This window comes from Lipotes vexillifer, unplaced genomic scaffold (assembly GCF_000442215.2).
Source record: "Lipotes vexillifer unplaced genomic scaffold, Lipotes_vexillifer_v1.1 scaffold232, whole genome shotgun sequence".
Classification (NCBI taxonomy): Eukaryota; Metazoa; Chordata; class Mammalia; order Artiodactyla; family Lipotidae; genus Lipotes; species Lipotes vexillifer.
The window spans coordinates 4,208,534-4,230,835 of NW_006793997.1; the positions used below are offsets into that span (position 1 = coordinate 4,208,534).

The 22,302-nt window shown below is 37.3% G+C and overlaps 1 protein-coding gene and 1 non-coding gene across 2 annotated transcripts in view; both read right to left on the reverse strand.

The window, feature by feature from the left end:
* MRTFB (myocardin related transcription factor B) overlaps positions 1-21,948 on the reverse strand; it is a 138,091-nt gene extending 116,143 nt beyond the window's left edge. The window contains exon 1 of the mRNA XM_007466962.1: positions 21,736-21,948. Coding sequence (XP_007467024.1) covers positions 21,736-21,889 — 154 coding nt within the window. The 5' untranslated portion in view covers positions 21,890-21,948. The remainder of the gene's footprint in view (positions 1-21,735) is intronic.
* TRNAG-UCC (transfer RNA glycine (anticodon UCC)) lies at positions 10,562-10,634 on the reverse strand. Its single transcript has one exon. It is a non-coding gene; the product is annotated as a tRNA-Gly (tRNA).
* Positions 21,949-22,302: the final 354 nt, after the last annotated feature.

Genomic DNA, 22,302 nt, shown 5'->3' on the forward strand with positions numbered 1-22,302 from the left:
CCTATAACAAGTAGTGCTGCTATGAGTATTGCAGTAGATTCAACCATGTGAAATTGCTGATAGCACCTACAAAAAATGGCATTTCATATAATTCAAATTAATACATCATCTTCTGATGAACATATGTATATATTTCTGTTGAGTAAAACCTAGAAGTGAAATTGCTGATATTTAGAATTACGCAAAACCGTTTTCTAAAATGGTTTTATACCAGTTTACATATCCACCAATTGCTCTATATCCTTGATGAACTGGTGTTTTCTTTCTTGTTGCAGCCATTCTAGTTGCTATGCATAATACGTCACTGTGGTTTTCATTTGCACGGCTCTGATGACTAATGAATATATATCCATATCCAGGCACACCATTTGGATTTCTCTTTTGTGAAGTTTGTGTCAAGGCTTTTGTCCATGTATTTATACTGGTTTGTAGGAGACCCTTATATACTCTGGACAAGAATCTTTTGTTAAATGTATGTATTACGAATTATCTCTTCCCACTCTGTGGGTTGCCTTTTCTCTCTCAGTGATGTCTTTAGGTGCCCAAGAGTAATTCATTTAAATATAGCACAATCAGGACTTCCCTTGTGGTGCAGTGGTTAAGGATCCACCGGCCAATGCTGGGGACACGGGTCCGATCTGTGGTCCAGCAAGATCCCACATGCTGCAGAGTAACTAAGCCTGTGCGCCACAACCACTGAGCCCACGCACCGTAACTACTGAAACCTGGGCGCTCTAGGGCCTGCTTGCCGCAACTACTGAGCCCATGTGCCTAGAGCCCATGCTCTGCAATAAGAGAAGCCACTGCAATGAGAAACCGGCACACCGCAACGAAGAATAGCCCCTGCTCACCACAACTAGAGAGAAAGCCCACACACAGTAATGAAGACCTAACGCAGCCAACAAATAAATTTAAAAAAAAAAAGTTTAAAATAAAGAAATATAGCACAATCTATCACGCTTTTCTTTATGAACAGTGCTATTTGTGTTCTATTTAAGAATTTTTTGTTCACCCCAAGGTTATGGAGATGTTTTCCCCCAAAAGCTTTCTTTACCTTTCAGAGTTGAATTTTTTCTGTTTATGGTATAAATTGCAGGTAAATTTCTTTCCACTGGATATTTAACTAACCCAGAACCATTTATTTAAAAAGATCATCTTTTCCTCACTGCCTGCACAGGTCACCTTTGTAATGAATCAGGTGACAGAATATTGTCTGATTTCTCTATTCTGTTCTATTGGTCAGGCTGTTTATCTGTCTAAACTGTTATACTATAGTGTTATAGTAGGTCTTGATATTTGGTAATATAAATCCCTCTGTTTTTTTTTATTTATTCATTTATTTAATTTTTGGCTGCACTGGGTCTTTGCTGCTGCACGCGGGCTTTTTCTAGTTGCAGTGAGCAGGGGCTACTCTTCATTGCGGGGCACAGGCTTCTCATTGTGGTGGCTTCTCTTGTTGCAGAGCACAGGCTCTAGGCACGTGGGCTTCAGTAGTTGTGGCACACGGGCTTCAGTAGTTGTGGCTCGCGGGCTCTAGAGAGCAGGCTCAGTAGTTGTGGCGCACGGGCTTAGTTGCTCCGTGGCATGTGGGATCTTCCCGGACCAGGGCTCGAACCCGTGGCCCCTGCATTGGTAGGCGGATTCTTAACCACTGTGCCACCAGGGAAGCCCATTCCTCTGGTTTTATTCATCTTTTTCAAGACTATATGGCTATTCCTGGCTGTAGTCATAATTTTTAAAAAATTTCCTAGCTCTGTCTATTGAAAAGGGCTAGAAGCAATGACAGCCAAGTTAACAAGAAGTATGCCTAGCTCTCAGATCTTGATTTCCTCACTAAAAGGAACCAGGGATCTTAGAAAAAGGGCTCATTTCAGGCAATGAAAAGTATAAAGAGATCCTGAAATATCCTGTGCCAGAAAGTAGGTAAGTGCTCAAAAATTAAGGGGGATAAGTCAAAGTGATACAAAAGCCACCTTTAACAGACTCTTTTTTAGCCAAATTTGGGCAATTTGTGTATCAAAAATCATGATAGTAGTGGATAGTACCTTTCCAATTTTAAAAAATAAACAATCTATAAGTCCATAGAGATATTTCCCTTAAAAAAGGTTCTTATTTCCAGAAAAATGCCAGCTAATAGAAAGAAGGAATGTTAGGGAAACATCCATTTCAAGTATCTTTATAATAACTTAGGCAAGAATGATCATCAAAACCATGGATGAAAGATGGCTGGGAAAGAGAATAGTCAGATAGTCTCAAAATACTATCTCACACATTACTTTATAATTAATTATTAATTACAAAGAGGACAGGGTATATTTACATAGGAGAAATAGGAGTTGAGGGGGAACACTACCTTAACCAAGTGATCAAACTGAGTATCACCAATAATGGAACAAACTGTCATGTATGTCCTGATGGGATACACCAAGTACACAATGTCACCTGTGTAATATTCCCACCAAACTGTTTAACCTGGACTGAGCACAAGGACCCAAACAGACAAATATCCAAATTGAGGGTCATTTTGCAAAATAACTGACCTGGACTCCCCAAAAATGTCAAACGAAAGATTTGAAAAAAAAAAAAAAAAAAGTGGTTGTGAATACAAAATGGTGCAGCCACTTTGGAAGACAGTTTCTTACAAAACTAAACATACTCTTACCATACAATCCAGTGATCATGCTCCTTGGTATTTACCCAGAGGAGCTGAAAACTTATGTCTATACAAAAACCTACACACAAATGTTTATAGCAGCTTTCTCCATAACTGCCAAAACCTGGAAGCAACCAAGATGTCCTTCACTAGGTGATTGGATAAACTGTGGTACATTCAGACAATGGAATATTATTATTCAGTGCTAAAAAGAAATGGCTATCAAGCCATGAAAAGACATGGAAAAAACTTAAATGCATATTACCAAGTGAAAGAAGCCAGACTGAAATATTTTATGATTCCAATCACATGGCATTCTGGAAAAGACAAAACTATGGAGACTATGTTCGGGGAGGGGGCACAGAGAAAGAAGAGATGAACAGGCAGAGTACAGAGGATTTTTAGGGCAATGAAACTATATGATTTTATAATGATGGATACATGTCATCATATATTTGTCTAAACATACAGAATATACAACACCAACAGTGAACCCCAAGGTTAACTATGGACTTCGGGTGACTTTGATGTCAGCATACGTTAAACCTTGGTAAAAATGTACCACTCTGGGTACACTTAGGGGAGGCTATGCATGTGGGGGGGTTATGGGTATATGGGAAATCTCTGCACCTTCCTCTCAATTCTGTTACAAATGTGAAACTCCTTTGAAAAAAATAAAGTCTTTTTTAAAAAAAAGTAGGGGAACTATTTCAGATTAGAGGAGATTAAAGGGAGATGACAACTAAATGCAATAAATGATACTTGATTAGATCCTGTTTTTTAAAAAAAACAGTGAAGAACATTATTGGGGAAAGTGGGGATGTATGAACATGGACTATATAGTAAATATACTTTTGTACCAATGTTAATTTTTGTGAGGGTGATAACTGCATTTTGGCAAAGTGAGAATGTATTTATTCTTAGAAGATGCATGCTGCCATATTTAGATATGCCTACAACTTACTAGTAAATGGTTCTTAAATAAAAAGTTAACAAACTGCTCTAAGTTCAGGAGTTAAAAAGAACACATAAAAAGATTGCTACCCTATTTAGGAAACTAGAAGAGAAAAAATGTCTATTTATATTTTTCCATAGAAAAGATACAAATGATTTATAGCAAGTAGATCTTTCTTTTAGTCTTTTAATGTCAAATACTTTAATATGAAATAAATTGCCATTAACAGGATGATCTATTATTAGGTTCTCAATTTTACTAGCAAATCCGAAAATATATTTAAAAGATTAAAAAGGACAGGGCTTCCCTGGTGGCGCAGTGGTTGAGAGTCCGCCTGCCAATGCAGGGGACACGGGTTCATGCACCGGTCTGGGAAGATCCCACATGCCGCGGAGCGGCTGGGCCCGTGAGCCATGGCTGCTGAGCCTGCACATCCAGAGCCTGTGCTCCGCAACGGGAGAGGCCACAACAGTGAGAGGCCCACGTACCGCAAAAAAAAAAAAAAAGATTAAAAAGGACAAAATGACTATGTGGATATCTTCCACTAGAGGAATTTTTAAATTTTCCTTATTCATTTAGCTGAGTACCTTCAAAGGTACTAGGCTAGAATGTAGAGAGACACAAAACTGACTAGAGTTCTCTGTTCTAAACTATCAAGGTACGTGTTGCTAAAGTAATTCTTCCTCACGTGGCAATGTCTGAGACAAGTATAAAGTGAAATATGAAGTGAGAGGGAAATACTGAACATGCCTGAGTTTTTCTTTATTTGTATGAACGTCCACGTGAAGAAACTTCCTACAGCACCCATTATACATGCTGGTTGAGTTGAAACGGGAGGTGATCCTGACAGATTCAATGAGGTTGGTGGTGACTGCAGAATGTCTTAATCTTCAGCAAGTTTTTTAGGTAAAACTATTCTGTTCAAGTAAAATCTTAAACATTTAAAATTTTAGCTTTATATGTGGTTACATGCATACCTTTTGTAACTATTTTCTTTATATAAAAGTTAAAAGCAACAGTTTATCTTAAAAATACTGTCTTTCTTAACTGTCTTTCTTCCAAATAAAACTTATCTTTCCTATTGTAATAGTTGTCTTTATAACCCTAGGCCTTACAGCCAACTCCATCTTTACAATTTTACTCCTTTTCAGCTGCTTATCTTTGCATTATTTAATCCCTCTGATCCTCAGTTTATAGGTTCTATAAGATGGGAACAATGAAAACCTACCTCATAAAGTAAAATGTCTTTACCTATTCAGGGAAGAAAGCTTCTCTTCACTGGCAGAATTCAGTACTTTAACTTGGCTATTTACCAATTTGGGTTCCAGGCGCACTGTGTGAGCAAGGGGGAAGAATGAAAAGATGTGCAGAAACACATAGAAGAACACACACAGTGCCCTTGGTGTAGGTGGATTAGAAAACTATGCACTGATTGGTTATATCATAAAAGGGAGTGAGAAAAAAGTGTTCTGTTTTCCTGAGAAGACACAGGGTACTAAAAAGGTCAGATTATAAGTGTTAGGTATTTAATTTACATGATTATATTTATTAAAAAAGCAAAGGTAGGGAACAGCACTTTGCATAAAGTGTACAGCTTAAAAATAAAAATTCTACTGGAAAAAGTTCTATGTTAGTATATTTAAACCACTTAACACATTAATTCAAATAATTATGTTTTTAAACATTTGGGACAAGAAAATGGAGTTGCATATATGAAACATTTGATAAAAAACCAAATATAGTATATTCTAAAGTATATGAGTATATATTGATGATTCTAATTTTCAAAAAAATAATCAGTCTTTTTACTTTTTAGTTATTCAGTAGTATCTTATTTATTTGGTTTCTATCTGTTATAATCAATAGGTCACCTGGACCAAATAAGAGTGAGAACCAACCCTGACAGCTCTTTAATGGGGCTGCACACCTGCTCCAGGCCTTGTCCTTCTGGGTCTCTGGGGCCAGCTTTGACACGTCAGCCTCACTCACTCCACCCACTACCAGCGACTCCCATCTGTTCTCTGTCTCCTAACCCACTCAGGCTTTCCAGTGACTGAGACAGCCACACAAGGGCACAGACAGGCAGCGAGGGTGGCCCTGTGAACCGAGGTGGGAGCCTTCAGCCACTGAGCCCAAGGGTAAAGTAGGAAGTATGGACTACGGGAAGCGGGACTACAGAGATTTTCATCATATTGTGTTTCTATGATTCCCAGATGACCTCAGTGATAGTCTACTTTATTTCTATTACACCATTTACCACCATGATAAAACTCTTTATCAACATAAAGTCTCATTTGAAGCTCTGTTCCTCAACAAAGGATGAGGATCTGTGACGTGTTGTGAAGATTCAACTTGACATTTGCTTGGCTCTAAGTAGAACCCCTCCAATATCTATATAATTGTGAGCCATCAAATCACTATGATATTCCCCATTATATAGCATTTTGCCAAGCTGGATAAAATTCAAATACCGAGGAAAAGAGAATTTTTCTTAATTTCAATGTTATAAAGAGAAAATAATATGAAGAATGAATTCTGCCAACCAATGAAAACTTTTCTCCTTGAGGCTCCAAAAGTTTTTTTAATAACTTTTTTTAAATTGAGGTATAATTGATTTACAACATTATATTAGTTTTCAGGTGTATAACACAGTAATTCAAAATGTTTATAGATTATACTCCATTTATAGTTTTCATAAAATATTGGCTATATTCCCTGTGCTGTCCAGTACATCCTTGTAGCATATTTATTTTACACGTAGTAGTCTGTACCTTACTCTCCTACCCCTATCTTGCCCCTCCCCACTTCCTTCTGCCCACTGATAACCACTGGTTTGTTCTCTCTATCTGTGAGTCTGTTTCTTTTTGCTATATTCACTAGTTTATCTTTTAGATTCCACATATAAGTGATAACATACAGTCTTTGTCTTTCTCTGTCTGACTTACCTCACTCAGCATAATACCCTCCAGGTCCATCCATGTTTGTACAAATGGCAAAATTTCATTCTTTTTTGTGGCTGAGTAGTATTTCATTTTGTGTGTGTGTGTGTACATCTTCTTTACCCATTCATCTATTGATGGACACTTAGGTTGCTTCCATATCTTTGCTATTGTAAATAATGCTGCTATAAACCCTGGGGTGCATGTAAAAAGATGAGTTCTTGAACCAAATGAATAACTATGTCATTGGCTCCAAGTGATCTAAGGTCTAACATGTTATCTTTTATGACAATCTTGCTGACCATTCTGTGCCAAGAGCAGAAGCTGGAAAGCTACTTGCCACGAGAACCAACCATAACTATCAGCCTTAGTCTTTAACCGAAAATTTGGTTTCATTCATTCACTGATCAAATAGCCAGGTGCACCTTGGGGTGCCCAACAAGGTCTGAATATTTAGGTGGATCCCAAAGTTAAAATGACACTGCTGCTGTAGTCTAGTCAGAAAGCTAAGTTATCTGTATACAGAGAGGAAACATGCTTCAGGGGAAAAGCACAGGCCTTGTTAAAATCCCAACTCCGACTCCCATTTTCGGCTGTTATGGCATAACAGGACTGCTCTTAACCTGTCACTATAAGAAACTGATAAAATGGACAAAATACATGAAACAATTGCTTTCCTACATTGGGAAGCAGGTAACACAGGACTGTGACCCTTAAGAGTAGGGAAAAAGGGAGGGGGAAGGGTAAGCTGGGACGAAGTGAGAGAGTGGCATGGACATATATACACTACCAAATGTAAAATAGATAGCTAGTGGGAAGCAGCCGCATAGCACAGGGAGATCAGCTCGCATAGCACAGGGAGATCAGCTCCTGCTTTGTGACCACCTAGAGGGGTGGGATAGGGAGGGTGGGAGGGAGACGCAAGAGGGAGGAGATATGGGGATATATGCATATGTATAGCTGATTCACTTTGTTATAAAGCAGAAACTAACACACCATTGTAAAGCAATTATACTCTAATAAAGATGTTTAAAAAAAAAAAAGAGTAGGGAAACAAATGAGATGAGCCTTACAACCACCCTAGCTTTCTGTCCGGAGGCAATTTCTAGACTGTAACTCAAACAGACTTGCTGAATGGAGACAGAGATGAGAGCTTAGGGAGGCTACGGCAGCTAGAAGTTGCAGTGTAGAAAAGGAGCTCCAGCAGTCTGCATAGGTGCCTCTCAGTCTTCTTTTTTTTTTTTTTTTTTTTTTAAGTCAAATATTTTAATGGTATCCATGTTTGTTAAATCATTGAGAGTCAGACCCTTTCCTTACACAGTCCCGCTCCGCGGCATGTGGGATCTTCCCGGACCAGGGCACGAACCCGTGTGCCCTGCATCGGCAGGCGGACTCTCAACCACTGCGCCACCAGGGAAGCCCCTGAGTCTTTGCTGAGTGCTAAGCTATAAGTCTACAAAGTAAAATTTCACAAGGCTGGGCAAGAAACGACCAGGAAACTGTACTGAACAATTCCCAAAGTGCACACAAGGTTTGGGAATGTTTGAGCTCCAATCAGCCATAGTGAAAAGTCCTCCCTGAGCAGCTAGTGGGGCATTCAGTAAGATTCCAAAGGGGTTCAAGCCCTAGTAGTTAAGGTACCATCTGTGCAATGAATGCTACCCTAGATTTTTCCTAACAAAGTTTTAAAAAGGTCTTGTGGGTGATCCAAAAGTCTAGCACTCTTACCAAACCAAAGCCTAACACTTAGGAAGACAACAAAGACAAAATCCAGCCACTCAGCAATGTAACATTCACAATGTTATCTCCAACAAAAAAAAAAATAGGAGACTGCTTGCCAAGAGGCAGGAAAATGTCTTTAATAGTAGAAACATTTTGTCAATAAAAACAGACCCAGGAATGACAGAAAAAAAGGAACTATTAACACCTATTATAACTATGTGCAAATATTTAAAGGAAAACATAAATATAATGAAAAGAGAAATGGACAATGCAAAAAGAGCTAAAATTATCTAAGATAAACATTTTATTGGATAGCATTAGCAGCATATTACACTTGCATTAGAAAAGATCAGTAAACACCAGAAAAAAAAGAAGCATAGCTAATGAGATGTAAAAACAATAATGAAATACTAAAAAAAAAATAAAAACAAAAAACCAAAACAGGCAAGAAGAGAGAAATAAAGGAACAGAGGACAAAATGGACAAACATGACATACAACAAAATGATAGATTTAAACTCAATTGTGGTAGGTAGCCTCTAAGACATTCCCCAGTGATCCCAGCCTTCTGATGTTTATGGCCTTGAATAATCCTCTCCCCTTGAGTAATTTGCTTCTAATCAATAGAATAGGACAACGTTAAGGAAATGTTGCAAAAATTTTGTCTTGCTAGCATTCTTCTCTCTTACTGCCTTTGATGAAGTAAGCTGCCATGTTGGAGAGGCCCACGTGGCAAGGAACTGAGGGCAGCCTCCAGCCAACAGCCAGCAAGTAACTGAGGCCCTCAGTCCAGCAGCCCTCAAAGTACTGAATCTTGCCAAGAACAATTTAACTAAGGTTAGAAGTGGATCATTCCTCAGCTGAACCTTCAAATGAAACCTGAGTCTTGCAGGCTTGTGGGGCAGAGGTACCAAGTTAAGTTGCTCCTGAATTCCTGATCCAAAGAAACTGTCAGATGATAAATGCATCCTGTGTTAAGCTGCTAAGGTATGAAGTAGTTTGTTACACAGCAATAGGTAACTAATATACCAGACATATCAATAATTACCTTAACTGTAAATGATCTAAACATCGCAACTGAAAGACAGAGATTGTCAGACTAGAGTAAAACAAGAAAAATCCAGCTCTATGCTGTCCATGAGAAATGTACTTTTAATATAAAGGTACAGATGGGTTAAAGGTAAAAGCTGGGCAAGACTATATCATGCAATGCTGAACATAAGAAACTTAGAGGGGCTATATTAATATCAACAAAGTAGACTTTAGGAGTGGGTCATTACCAAGAATGGAAGGACATTTCATAATGTAAAGGGATCAATTCATCAAGAACACATAAGAGAGGCTCAAAATACATGAAGCAAAAACAATACTGAAAGGAGAAACAAACAAATCCACAACAGGAGATACCTCTTTGAGTAGTTGATAAAACAAGTAAAAAAAAAACCAGTAAGGGTTATACAAGACTTGAACAACCTTGTAAACCAACTGGACCTAACTGAATTACATAACATTCCACTATCAATGGTATATAAAATTTCATGGTCATTTAAGAAATGTAATACATTTTTATGAGAGAGTATACTTTAAATAGTTTCAGTGTAACAGGTGATAAAAACAAAAACCAAAGTATTGTCTAAAGCCCCTGGACTCTGAAATTCAGAGTTTAGGACTAAGTTCTTGGATTTCTTTAAATTTCAATTTTTTCAATCCTAATTTGATCTGATGGGAGTAAATTTAAATTCCTTTATTTGGAAAATCCTCCAAATTAAAATACTTGGGTGTCCAAATAAAAATCTTCAAATTTTTGAAGGTGTATGCATTTGTTTCTGTTGAGGGTGGAGAAGGCACTCAAGCAAGCAGCTTCTCCACTTCTATGCAGAAATAAACAAAACAAGCACACAATTACACAACTAGAGATTTCACTACTTTATTAGCAAGTTATTTAACCAAATTCCCTTTCTTTGAAAAAGAGACTATTTCACAGAAATTATGAGCGATCGAAAAATCTACGTTTGAAAAATGTATTAGAAAAGTACTACTTTCTCCTAAGACCATATCTAGTTAAAATATCACTTTTTAATTCTTGGCTTGAGAAAAATGATAATATAAGCATATATATCTTTTTCACCGTATATAGTTTATACCTCAATCAAGAGCCACAAAATTCTTTAGTACATTCAATAACTATTCATGATCAATTACTAAGCAACTTTCTATTTCATTTTCATTTCCATTTTACTAAGAAGACCTCTTTTTTTTTTTTGGCCACACCATGTGGCTTGCGGGATCTTAGTTCCCCAACCAGGGATCAAACCTGGGCCCCCTGAAGTGGAAGTGCAGATTCCTAACCACTGGACCATCAGGGAATTCCCACTAAGGAGACCTCTTAAACATCCTGGGTTTGTGACAGGTTACTAAAATGTGATAAAATAAGTTTTCTTTTTACTACTAATTTTAAGAGGCTTGGTTGAGATCATATATTAATTTACTTCCTGTGTTTCATTTTAAAATTTGTTCAAAACATATTATAATCCTATGACAGAATCAGATATCAAAATCATAAGAAATTTTTGACTGTGTACAATTCTTTTAGTTAATAGTTAAAACTTTGTACATTCATCCAAAGGATTAAGTCACTGAAAAGAAACATGCACAGAAGGAAACAAACCATACAAAATCCCCCAATAAACTTGATCCTTCAAATGTGGAATGCTGCTCATCCCTGGAATTTCATACATGCCACTCAGATTTCAGACTGGGATAACCATGAGGCTATACAGCATTTAAGGCCAACTATAAACCAAATAACCCTAATTACCCATTTCCTTAAGTTGTCCAGCCTTCAAATCTCTTGGGTTCTGCCCTTCTCATTTATTTTTAACATTATATTCTTTTTTTAAAGAAATGTATAATAACATACAAAATATTTTGAGAATTCAGATTAATTGAATATCAATTTATAGATCTGCCCCCCCACCCCATGACCTTAAAGCATCATATGAACAGCTGTCATCACAGCAAGATATCACAGAATATTCTACAACACTAGATCTGTTTCTGTTTTCACACATTCCAAAGGTCACTGTGAAACAAGTCATCATATACATGTACATACTTTAATATGTATATTTGTTTTTTAAAAGGTCGTTTCTGATTTTAATGAATTTGTTAAATAATTGGGTTCATAAATTAAAGAATTTTAGTTTAGAGATGTGATTAGGGCATAGATTTCCTGGAATCAAAATGAAAAAGAAAAAAATTTAAAAGACGACTCAGAGCAAGAAGTCTCTTTAAACATAACAAATAACAGTTTTATTACTTCAAAATACCAAAAGGCTTCTGTATAGTACTTATCATATACATCAGATGCCTTAGAAGAGTCTCAGCAACCATATCTACTATCTTAATCTCTTCAGAACAAGTACATGAGGAGAAAAATCTATAAATCAGTCCTTGATGACAGAGGGTTTGTTTAGGGGTTTACCAAATGGAATGACCCTGCTGGAATTCCTTCAAGCAGCCTGTGAAAATGTCAGAACAGAGTCTGTTTTGGAGGTCATAGTCCCTAGAGAGCTCTGAGTTTTGGTCTGTTTGTCTTTTCACATGCTTTAATATTTGAAAATCATTCCTTGTAGACACTGACTGATGCCCAGGGAATGCTAGGATTGTGGGAACTGGCAGTACCAACAAGAGAGAGAAACTTCATGGGAAATCCGTGCCTACTACATTTGCCCTCTCAGCTCCCATAGGGTAAGTGCTCTTCAAATGTTATGTAGGTCCATGGCGAGACATTAAAAAACTGCATGTCATTTTGACGTTTTTAAAAAGAAATACTTGTGGAAATGGGGGCAAAAATTACTGGGACTATTGAAAGAAACATTAAGGTATAAAACACCATGATGGAACCCTGAAAAACTATATTCGCTAAGTATTAATTTAAATATTGAATTCTCAAAATATATATAACAAATAATTATAAAGTGCTAATTATATGTCCACATTGTTCTAAATACTTATATGAACTCATTTAATCCTCACAACCCCCATGAAGCAGGTACTATATGATCCGCATTTTGCAGAGGAGGAAACTGAGGCAAAGAGAGGACGACTAATTTGTCTAAGTTCACATAACTAGTAATGGTAGAGCCAGATGGGACGGCTCCAGAGTTGGTGCCCTTAACCACTGTGCATACTTAACCACTGCCTATTTCATGGAATTTTACATCAAGCATGCAGTGCTGGGTGCCTATGGCATGTACTGAGTACTTACGCTGTGTCATGTACATGTAGTTACCATCAGTGCTTTATTTCACTTAAGCCTCCCAATAACCTAGGAGGTACATCTAGCATGACCCCTATTTACAGATGACAGACACAGGCTTGTGTGGCCTCACACCGCATGTCTAGTGCCACGGAGCAGGTTCTAGGCTTGTCTCTGCACTCACTTTCTTTACAATTAGGTTCTTCCTCCCAGTTATCTGGGAGAACCATCTCTAAATTAATTTTCTTTACTTGAGAGAATTACTTTCAAAGATCTATGCATGCAACAATTTTATGAGAATATCTTACATTTTGAACTGCCAACACTGTACTAGAGGTATAAGATCTAAGAATTAGTTAGGGTAAGAGACACAATGATCATTCAATAAATGTTTTCTAATAATAAAAAGTAAACCCACTTCCACTCTTGAAATACTGATTTCTTTTAAAACTTTGGGAAAGCTGAGCATTCTGATATGGTAAACTTTTCTTTTATATAGTACATGATGGCTGCCTGATCAAGAACTCTAATCGATATACTTCTTAACTTCTATGTCAGGAACAGGGATTGTCAAAGAGCATCTCCTATTTTGTAGCTATGAATCCGAAATCTGCAGAGAGTGCTGACAAATTCTAACATCTGTCAGTTTTTAAACTTAACCTACAAGAACCAAAGGCAAGTTGTGAATCAGACTTTTTGCTTTTCTTGTTCTATCTTTACTAAACATAGAGGTCACACATCAAAACTTTAAGTTGGTGAAACAGATACCCAACTATTAGCATTTTCTTAATGAAAACAACATAAACAACCAGAAAAGGACATGAATAATTTGGGATTAAAAAAAAAGTTACAATAGTGTCTTTTAACTGAGTCTGATCCTGTTATAAAAATGTTAACACATACCTGCCAACCCTTGAAAACCACGAACAGAAAGATATTGCGTATTCTAAGTTAGATATATTTTTTTGAGGATAACACAAATTGAGTCAATTTCTTTTCACTTTTAAACATGGGGGGAAAGTCTGACTAATTGAGAGAGCTGGCATGTATGTTTAATAATACATCTGTGAGGAATGTATTAAACAGCGACATTAATTCATATCTATGGAAAATTCCATCCGTTAACTGAGATGGAAGTTATCTTCCATTCTTTCTGTTTCTGCTGCCCAATGAACAGTACAAGGCAAAAGTGATAATGAGCTAGCTATAAGAACACATGATGTAATGAGAAAGGGCAGCCAGAGAAAGACACATGGGCTGAATGCTACCATACGGATATTACAACGGGCGTAACTGTGACACAGAGAGCTCGAGACTTACCCATGCTCACAGACTGAATCAGCAGAGGAGACTGGAGTCCTGACTCCCAAAAGACTATACTTCCTGTTAATAATAGTGAGGGCAGCAGGTGAGGGTAGCCAGCAGTATGGATTAATTTAAAGGGGTTAGGAAAACATTGGGTTTGATATTTGCTAATTAGTTTGGGTGATTATTAACTATAAACCAAAGAGAAAATTCCAGTTCATTTGTAACTCCAACATATCTGTCCTTCTGCTTTCTGTCACAATAGTACTTTATCACTGATGTCTTAAAATAACAAAGAAAAAATCATGGGTCACTTTTTTTTTTCAATACACTCTGTGTATTTATCAGGTTTTTTTTAGAGTTATGGCAGAGAGCAGGTGTCCCATATCAACCCTTTCTCTTCCTTTGTAGCTAGAAGAGGTCACTGTGGTTGGGTTAGAGGCAGACGTAGGTAAGAAGAGCCCTGACTTAATTTTACAAAGTCTCCCGGCCCAGCACAATGTCTGATTATAAACTATTCAATTCCAAATAGTCTTGAAGGGCCTAAGTAGCTAAGGGGTTATAGTTGAGTAATATTTACTAACTAAGCATTTATGCCACATATGTTATTTTAAAAATTGCTTGCTGAGGAACAGGAAAGACTGTTTCTTAATAAATTAGTTTCAGTTTATTCACTGGTCCAGTGCCGAATATACATCACATGGTGGTCTCTAGTTTTATGAAAATTACATCCATCTATACCAAAAAAAAAAAAAGTATTTCTATGACTCTAGTAACTCTAAAAAAGTCTTGTAAAAATTTTAGGTAAACATTTTTGTAAGTTTAAGATGATGAGGTCTCATGCTGGATTAAACTGCTAATTGCTATTATGTTCTAAATCTTACTTTAAGTAAATGTTAATTGCTGACGCTCCAAGGGCATTTTTGCAAGAGGACACAATTTAAAGACTGGATGAATAACTCAAAATGAGGCTTCAAGGGTGCTATAACTGGGGCCTATGGTCTTGCTGATGCACTTCTGAAACTGTTATAAGCTTCACACACCCCCTCAGCAAAAGGTAAAGCACTCCTAAGTTAGTGTTCTGACACTGCCGGCTACAAACGCGAGAGGCTGTGAGTTCATGTCCAGCCCCCGCCTTCCCTCTGTCCACATACACACTGCCTGGGTGTGTCCAGCAATGCACTGAGTAAATGAAATTCTCAGTAACAGCAAAACTATCGAAATAAGAAACCGACAGTAGAAAAAAGAAGGTGGACAGGGTTACAGGTGCTTATTTACACTGTGGAACAAAACATGCTATTTAATAGGAGACTTTATAGAGACCACTGTGAAAGAGAGTACCTCACCCTTAAGCTACTTATATGGCTTCCTTTTCATTTTGAAGGGTTCAAGAAGCTGTCACAACAAAAAGTATGAGAGTTGGCACAATTAATCAAGAAATTTATTTGCAGCTGCCAGGAAATTCATAGCTAACTTTAAACTTTTAATTGTGTTTAGTATAAGTCCTAAAGCCTAATTTTAAAAATGTATTAGAAACTAAGGAAAATTAGTCAAGGAGTATATATTTCTCTTCTCAGTCTAAGCACTCCTCAGTAACTCCTGAGAGCAGGAAAACAAACTGTCTAAATGTATCAGAATGTTTATTAATATCCTTGAGAATTATTTTAAATATTCAAGAACCTAAATACATTAATAATAAAGCCAATGACAAGACAATTTTACATAAAAGTATTCATTTCTATTACGTTCATTTACAGAAAGGGAAAGCAAGAATCCCACAGTTCCACGTCTTGGCTATTTAGCATCTATTTATTTCCTCCCCATTTATGACACTATGAGAATTTCGTGTCTGGCTGTTTGCTCCACAGAAAAACAGAACTATCCTCTCTTTCCCTCACCAACCTCTATTAGTCCATATTAGCTCGTGCACATTCTAAGAAACAGGGTTTTACTCAAGACAAATGCTCAACACCTTTGTACTATTCCGAACACCTGGACTGACAGTAAGTCTAACAGGTTAATGAGGTGTGGGTAAATGTTTTCAAAGTAAAACCCAAAAAAAGACCAGCTGCAAACACATACAATTTATTTTCTATGGTACAAGGCGAGCAGTTTCCTTTGGCTGGGCTCCATGGCTAGGCAAAGTTCATCTGACTGTTTGCCAATATATTAATACCTGTACTGAATCCAATGCAAAGAGCCACCTTGATTCCCTTGTGTGCAACAAACTTTGGAATACATTATTTTCTCTCTAGTAAGTGGTCACCTGGAACAGAACAAGAGAAGTCTAAAACTGTTCAGTGATCCATTTAACAGATGGAAAATCTTTAAAAAAGTTTTCAAGATGGGACTATAAGCTCAAAAACCTAACAAGTGCAGTAACCAATGATATCGAAGTTTAAAATATGAATAACAAGTCTCTCCTCTTTATGGAGGCCTAAAACACACTATTTCATAATACATATAGCTTCAAAAAGCCTGCTAATACAGGAAGAGAAAGGTGGCAGATACTCATTTTTCCACCTACATGATACTACTAACAGCTAGCCTGTGGTATGACCGTGGCCATGTTAACATGACTGAGCCTCATCTTCAGAGATGTGCAAAAAAGTATTAAAATACCGAACTGTTTCATAAAGAGAGAATCTATGTCAACTTATTGGCTTACTCTGTGATAATGCTGGCAATGACCTAAAAGCTTAAGTTCGCCAACCAGCATACTTAATTATCAGTCTTGCAAATGACCTCATGAATGAAAAGTTTCTTCCTCATGGTCTCATCTAAGTATGGGCAGAAAGAGCTGTAGCTCTTTCAGGTATGTTGTTTCCATCTACTTTGCCTTTCCCTGCTTTTATAAAGTTATATTCACCTTATAGCACCTGAGCTTTTCCTTTTTAAACAATGAAAGGACTAACTCTCCCTTTGACTGATTTCCCTTTTATTCCCGGTGTTAATAATGAAAATGTTAAGAAAATGTTAAAACGTTGAAGCATGAAAATGGATCTGTTACATGCATAAAATGTCAAAACAAAGCTCAATTTTCCTGTGTATGCATTGTTTTAGTAAAGGTACATTATTTAGTAAAAGTACACCCACTTTCCTTTATGAAGGACTATCTTGTTGGGAAGAGTCCATTGCCTAAATGGTTGCCTTACTATTGAGGTGCCACTAACTATAGAAATATTTTGGCCACGTTCAGGGGTAAAAGGAAAGCCCTAGCTTATCTTTACTAAACATCTTTCATACTTACTCCAGCAGTGGGAATACTCTGTCACTCCACTACCACTGCCAATAGAAGTATTAACCAAAAATAAGGGAAGATCCTAGAATTGTTACTGTACTTAAATATCAACTTCATTTTCCTTGTAAAGTTTAATTATAAACTATTTGGTGATATAATCCTTCTATACACCAATCCCAAATTGAAATATCTTCATTTCCTTCCCAAAAGAAAGTAATTCTGATAAGTGAAATTCAAAGGCTTAGCAACAACAATAAAACACAATCACCAAGAAACTATCTATGTTCAATTATTTCATAATATCTAAACAGCACTTTGTGTTAATTAATTTTGAGGCTAATATCTACTTTTTGTACATGATATGATTTAAACATGGCATTAAGAAGACCTGAAAAGATGAAGAATAAACATTAAAAACTCACTAAGGTAAGAAAGTTATGGTTCTTGCATCTAGAGATGGCTTGATGTGGTTCTTTCTACTCCGCTCACATTCCTGTATCAAAAACCTAGATTTCTGAGAGCTGTACAATTCCATTTACTCCTTGGAATGTATACACAAATTAGGCTAACATATCATAAGCCTGAAATTAAAGTGTAATATGCCTGAATATAAGGTAAGGCTTTTAACTTCCTGAAGTCACTAATTAGAAAAGAGGAGACTGTCTCATATTTGAGTCCTTACACAGTATCTCGTATCATGAGATGCTCTTTTGTTTACTTAATATTGAACAAAAAGGTACTTGAGGAAAACGCATTAGCTTAAAAATCAACCTCACTCGAAGCTAGTTTTAGGATGTTTATAGAAACGTCTTAAGAGAAACAAGGGGGAAAAAAAGAAGAAGAAAAGAACCAACACATCAATTATTCCCAGATAGTAACCTTAAAATTTAAAGTGTTGGATATTGTTACAAAGAAGATTTTGAAACACTGCTTTTAAAAAAGTAGTCAAGAGGGCAGATAGCAGAAGCAAGAAGAACTACAATCCTGCAGCCTGTGGAAGGAAAACCACTTCACAGAAAGACAGACAAAATGAAAAGGCAGAGGACTTTGCACCAGATGAAGGAACAAGATCAAACCCCAGAAAAACAACTAAATGAAGTGGAGATAGGCAACCTTCCAGAAAAAGAATTCAGAATAATGACAGTGAAGATGATCCAGGACCTCGGAAAAAGAAAGGAGGCAAAGGTCGAGAAGATGCAGGAAATGTTTAACAAAGACCTAGGAGAATTAAAGAACAAACAAACAGAGATGAACAATACAACAACTGAAATGAAAACTACACTAGAAGGAATCAATAGCAGAGTAACTGAGGCAGAAGAACGGATAAGTGACCTGGAAGACAGAATGGTGGAATTCACGGCTGCGGAACAGAATAAAGAAAAAAGAATGAAAAGAAATGAAGACAGCCTAAGAGACCTCTGGGACAACATTAAACGCAACAACATTCGCATTATAGGGGTCCCAGAAGGAGAAGAGAGAGAGAAAGGAGCCAAGAAAATATATGAAGAGATCAGAGTCGAAAACTTCCCTAACATGGGAAAGGAAATAGCCACCCAAGTCCAGGAAGTGCAGAGAGTCCCAGGCAGGATAAACCCAAGGAGAAACACACTGAGATACATAGTAATCAAATTGACAAAAATTAAAGACAAAGAAAAATTATTGAAAGCAGCAAGGGAAAAACGACAAATAATATAAAAGGGAACTCCCATAAGGTTAACAGTATAGGATTTCCTTAAAAAACTAAAAATAGGGCTTCCCTGGTGGCGCAGTGGTTGAGAGTCCTCCTGCCGATGCAGGGGACACGTGTTCGTGCCCCGGTCTGGGAAGATCCCACATGCCGCGGAGCGGCTAGGCCTGTGAGCCATGGCCGCTGAGCCTGCGCACTGCAATGGGAGAGGTCACAACAGTGAGAGGCCCATGTACCGCAAAAAAAAACACACAAAAAACCTAAAACTAAAAACAGAATTACCATATGACTCAGCAATCCTACTACTGGGCATATACCCAGAGAAAACCATAATTCAAAAAGACACATGCACCCCAATGTTCATTGCAGCACTATTTACAATAACCAGGTCATGGAAGCAACCTAAATGCCCATCGACAGATGAATGGATAAAGAAGATGTGGTACATATATACAATGGAATATTACTCAGCCATAAAAAGTAACAAAATTGGGTCATTTGTAGAGACGTGGAAGGATCTAGAGACCATCATACAGAGTGAAGCAAGTCAGAAAGAGAAAAATAAATATATATTAACGCATACATATGGAACCTAGAAAAATGGTACAGATGAACCGGTTTGCAGGTCAGAAATAGAGACACAGATGTAGAGAACAAACGTGTGGACACCAAGGGGGGAAGTGGAGGGGGGATGGTGGTGCTGGGATGAATTGGGAGAGTGGTATTGACATATATACACTAATATGTATAAAATAGATAACTAATAAGAACCTGCTGTATAAAAAAATAAATTAAATAAAATCAAAAATTCAAACAAAAAAATTAAACTAAAAAAGTAGTCAAATACTGTTCTCTCAGAAAGGACACAAGTAAGAGTAGTTAATTCTGGAGAAGTAACTGGGTAGCTGAGGGACAAGACTGGGAGGGTGACCTACTTTTCACTGTGTGCCCATTTGTACCTGCTACATTTCAAGCCAGATAAGTATATTACCTATTCAAAAAAAAAAAGGTGATTCAATTCTATAACAGAAATTATAGCCTCATAAAATGTTACGACCAATCACAAATCAAACATGAGTGATGATGACTATCACACTGTAAGACACACAAAAAACCAAAAACAGCCCCACTGTTTTGTGAATGGTACTTGTGGTTTAGACATAAAATCTTCAGTGTCAGATCGTGCACGCATCTAAAAACTGCTGTAACTTAAACAAGAGAGACAGAAATGAAGATACGCCCTGGATTTTAGTGCTAGCTGGATGATGCAGAGGTTTTCTACTGATGATAAAAACACCACACAGATACACAGGCAGAGTCTGGGCAAGATAATTTTATGAAATATGAGTGTGGATAAAGCAATCCTTTTATTTTATTGCACTGTCTTCATAATATGTGGTTTTTAATTACATACATGTAACTAAATTAATAAATTCTAATTTTTATCATTCATCTACCTCCCTCTAAAAGTTTATAAGGGGAGGACTACCTCATATTTGGGCTTACCTTACGTTCAGGCATACATATTCAAAAGAACATTCTTGCAAGAGAATGTGGCAAGCTATATCAAGTAAAATTACCACAAAGCATACGCTTTCCCCTTACACGTCCCTCCTCTGCTACGTATGACCATTTTCTTGAGCAACTGTATATTACTGCAATTTTATACCAGTTCAACTCTTATTTTGGTCTTTTTTTTTTTTTTGAGGGAAATAATTTGAATATTATACTGGTCCAAGTATACTGTGTAAATTTGACCAATTTAGTCATGTTTCAGTTAATGTGGTTATACTCTCTCAGCCACTGCCTAAGATAAAGCTAGGCTGCTAACTGATGCAAGGTTCTAAAGCCATCACCAGCCAAACACAGCCTCCTGAAGGCTTTGACAGCTCCGAGCAAGATGTTGCTTTATACCAATCGCACTGGACAAGGGTTGTGCCCAACAAGCATCAGACACAAGTGTCAGATATCTTGTTGGAAGGGAGAACAAGTACACCCCAAAGACATGCACTGAAGAACTGAGAATAGCAGCATAAGTCTTCAATCCATTTTCCTGAATAAGATAAGGCCATTATTTGAAAAGGATCAGGAAACACTTAGAAGCCAGAAGATAAGTAACAAGATACGTAAGGAAGTGCTCTACAGGGAAAGTTTTATTTCTTCTGGCTTTTAAAACTGAAATTAAAAAAACACATTTGGGATTGTTAAGACTCATCAGAACTGTGGAAAGCATGGCAAATCCAGTTGAAATTCTTAATTCTTTCCCTGTAACATGTATGCTTGGTGTGTTTGTAAATTTTAATACTTTGTTAGTTTTTATGTTTTAAGTATTAAAAATAGACGTATATCATCTATCTCTACTCATTTTGGTTAAAAACTGACAGTACTGTTTTCTGGAGACTCTGGGATGCTTCTGATTAATCAGGAGAATTTCCTGAATAGATAACAAATGAACAGAAGATATTCATTTTGTATACAAGTATGAGCCAGCCGAAGACTGAGAATATGGCCACATCCTATACTCATTAATACCAAAAATACTCAAACAAGAAATTCTTGCTTTCTTAGTGATCATTAAGATAGCTCAAATTTTGCCAATTCTGAAATTAAGGTGCAACACGTTGGAGATGGGGAACATGGTAGGAGAATCTAGTCAAATCCACCATCTATTTTCCCTGGAGTCAACATAGGAAGCTGCTTTCCAGTACCATGCTAGCATGAAATCTTCTGCTTGTGCTAAAATGGTTGAACCTAAAGCTTATTTCCAAAGATAACTTTGCTACTTATTGGGGAAATAATGAAAGAATTGGATAGATGGTGAAACTCTGCCTGTTCCTCAAAACCAGCCAGCACCCCCTGAGGTTCTCTCCTTCGTGACAGGCTGCCCAATGGAACAGACCAAAAAATTACTACCAAAGAGGGATACGTTTAGCTCACAAAGAGGTAAGCTCCCACCACACACGCTGAACTCACCATTCTTCCTTTCGTTCAGAGGGGGCAGGTGCTGACTGGACTGCAAGGAGAGTTCCTGGAATTCGTGGGCAACGGCTTCACTTTGAGGGCTTGGAGCAAGATGGGCTAAAGGTCCCAACTCATCCTCGGTGTCCACTGCCCCTGTGTGATCCATTGTGTCCCAGCCACCGGCAGCAGAGTGTACGAGACGCCTCTTAAATGTGGCCTGTTGAAGAGACTGTCAAAATAAAGAATGTGTAAATAGATGGTACTTTTATTTTTCTCTTATCTGCATGAAAGTATTAAAATGGGAACCCTGGGTTCTAGTTCAGTTTCACTGCTATGTGGCAACGGCCATTCGTTTACCCTCTCTGCATTCAGGTTCCTTGTCTGACACACAGGAATATACCTCCCATCTAAAAAAGTGCTTACTAGATAAATAAAAGTTGAAAGGTATTTTGTATAACTTTTTATACTATGGATCAAAGAAAGTCATAGTTAGCGGTGTCATTACTTAAAGATTTTAATGCATCCTAAAATGAGACAAAAGTCAACTAATGCTGATGAAAATAAAAAAGCAGTCTGGTT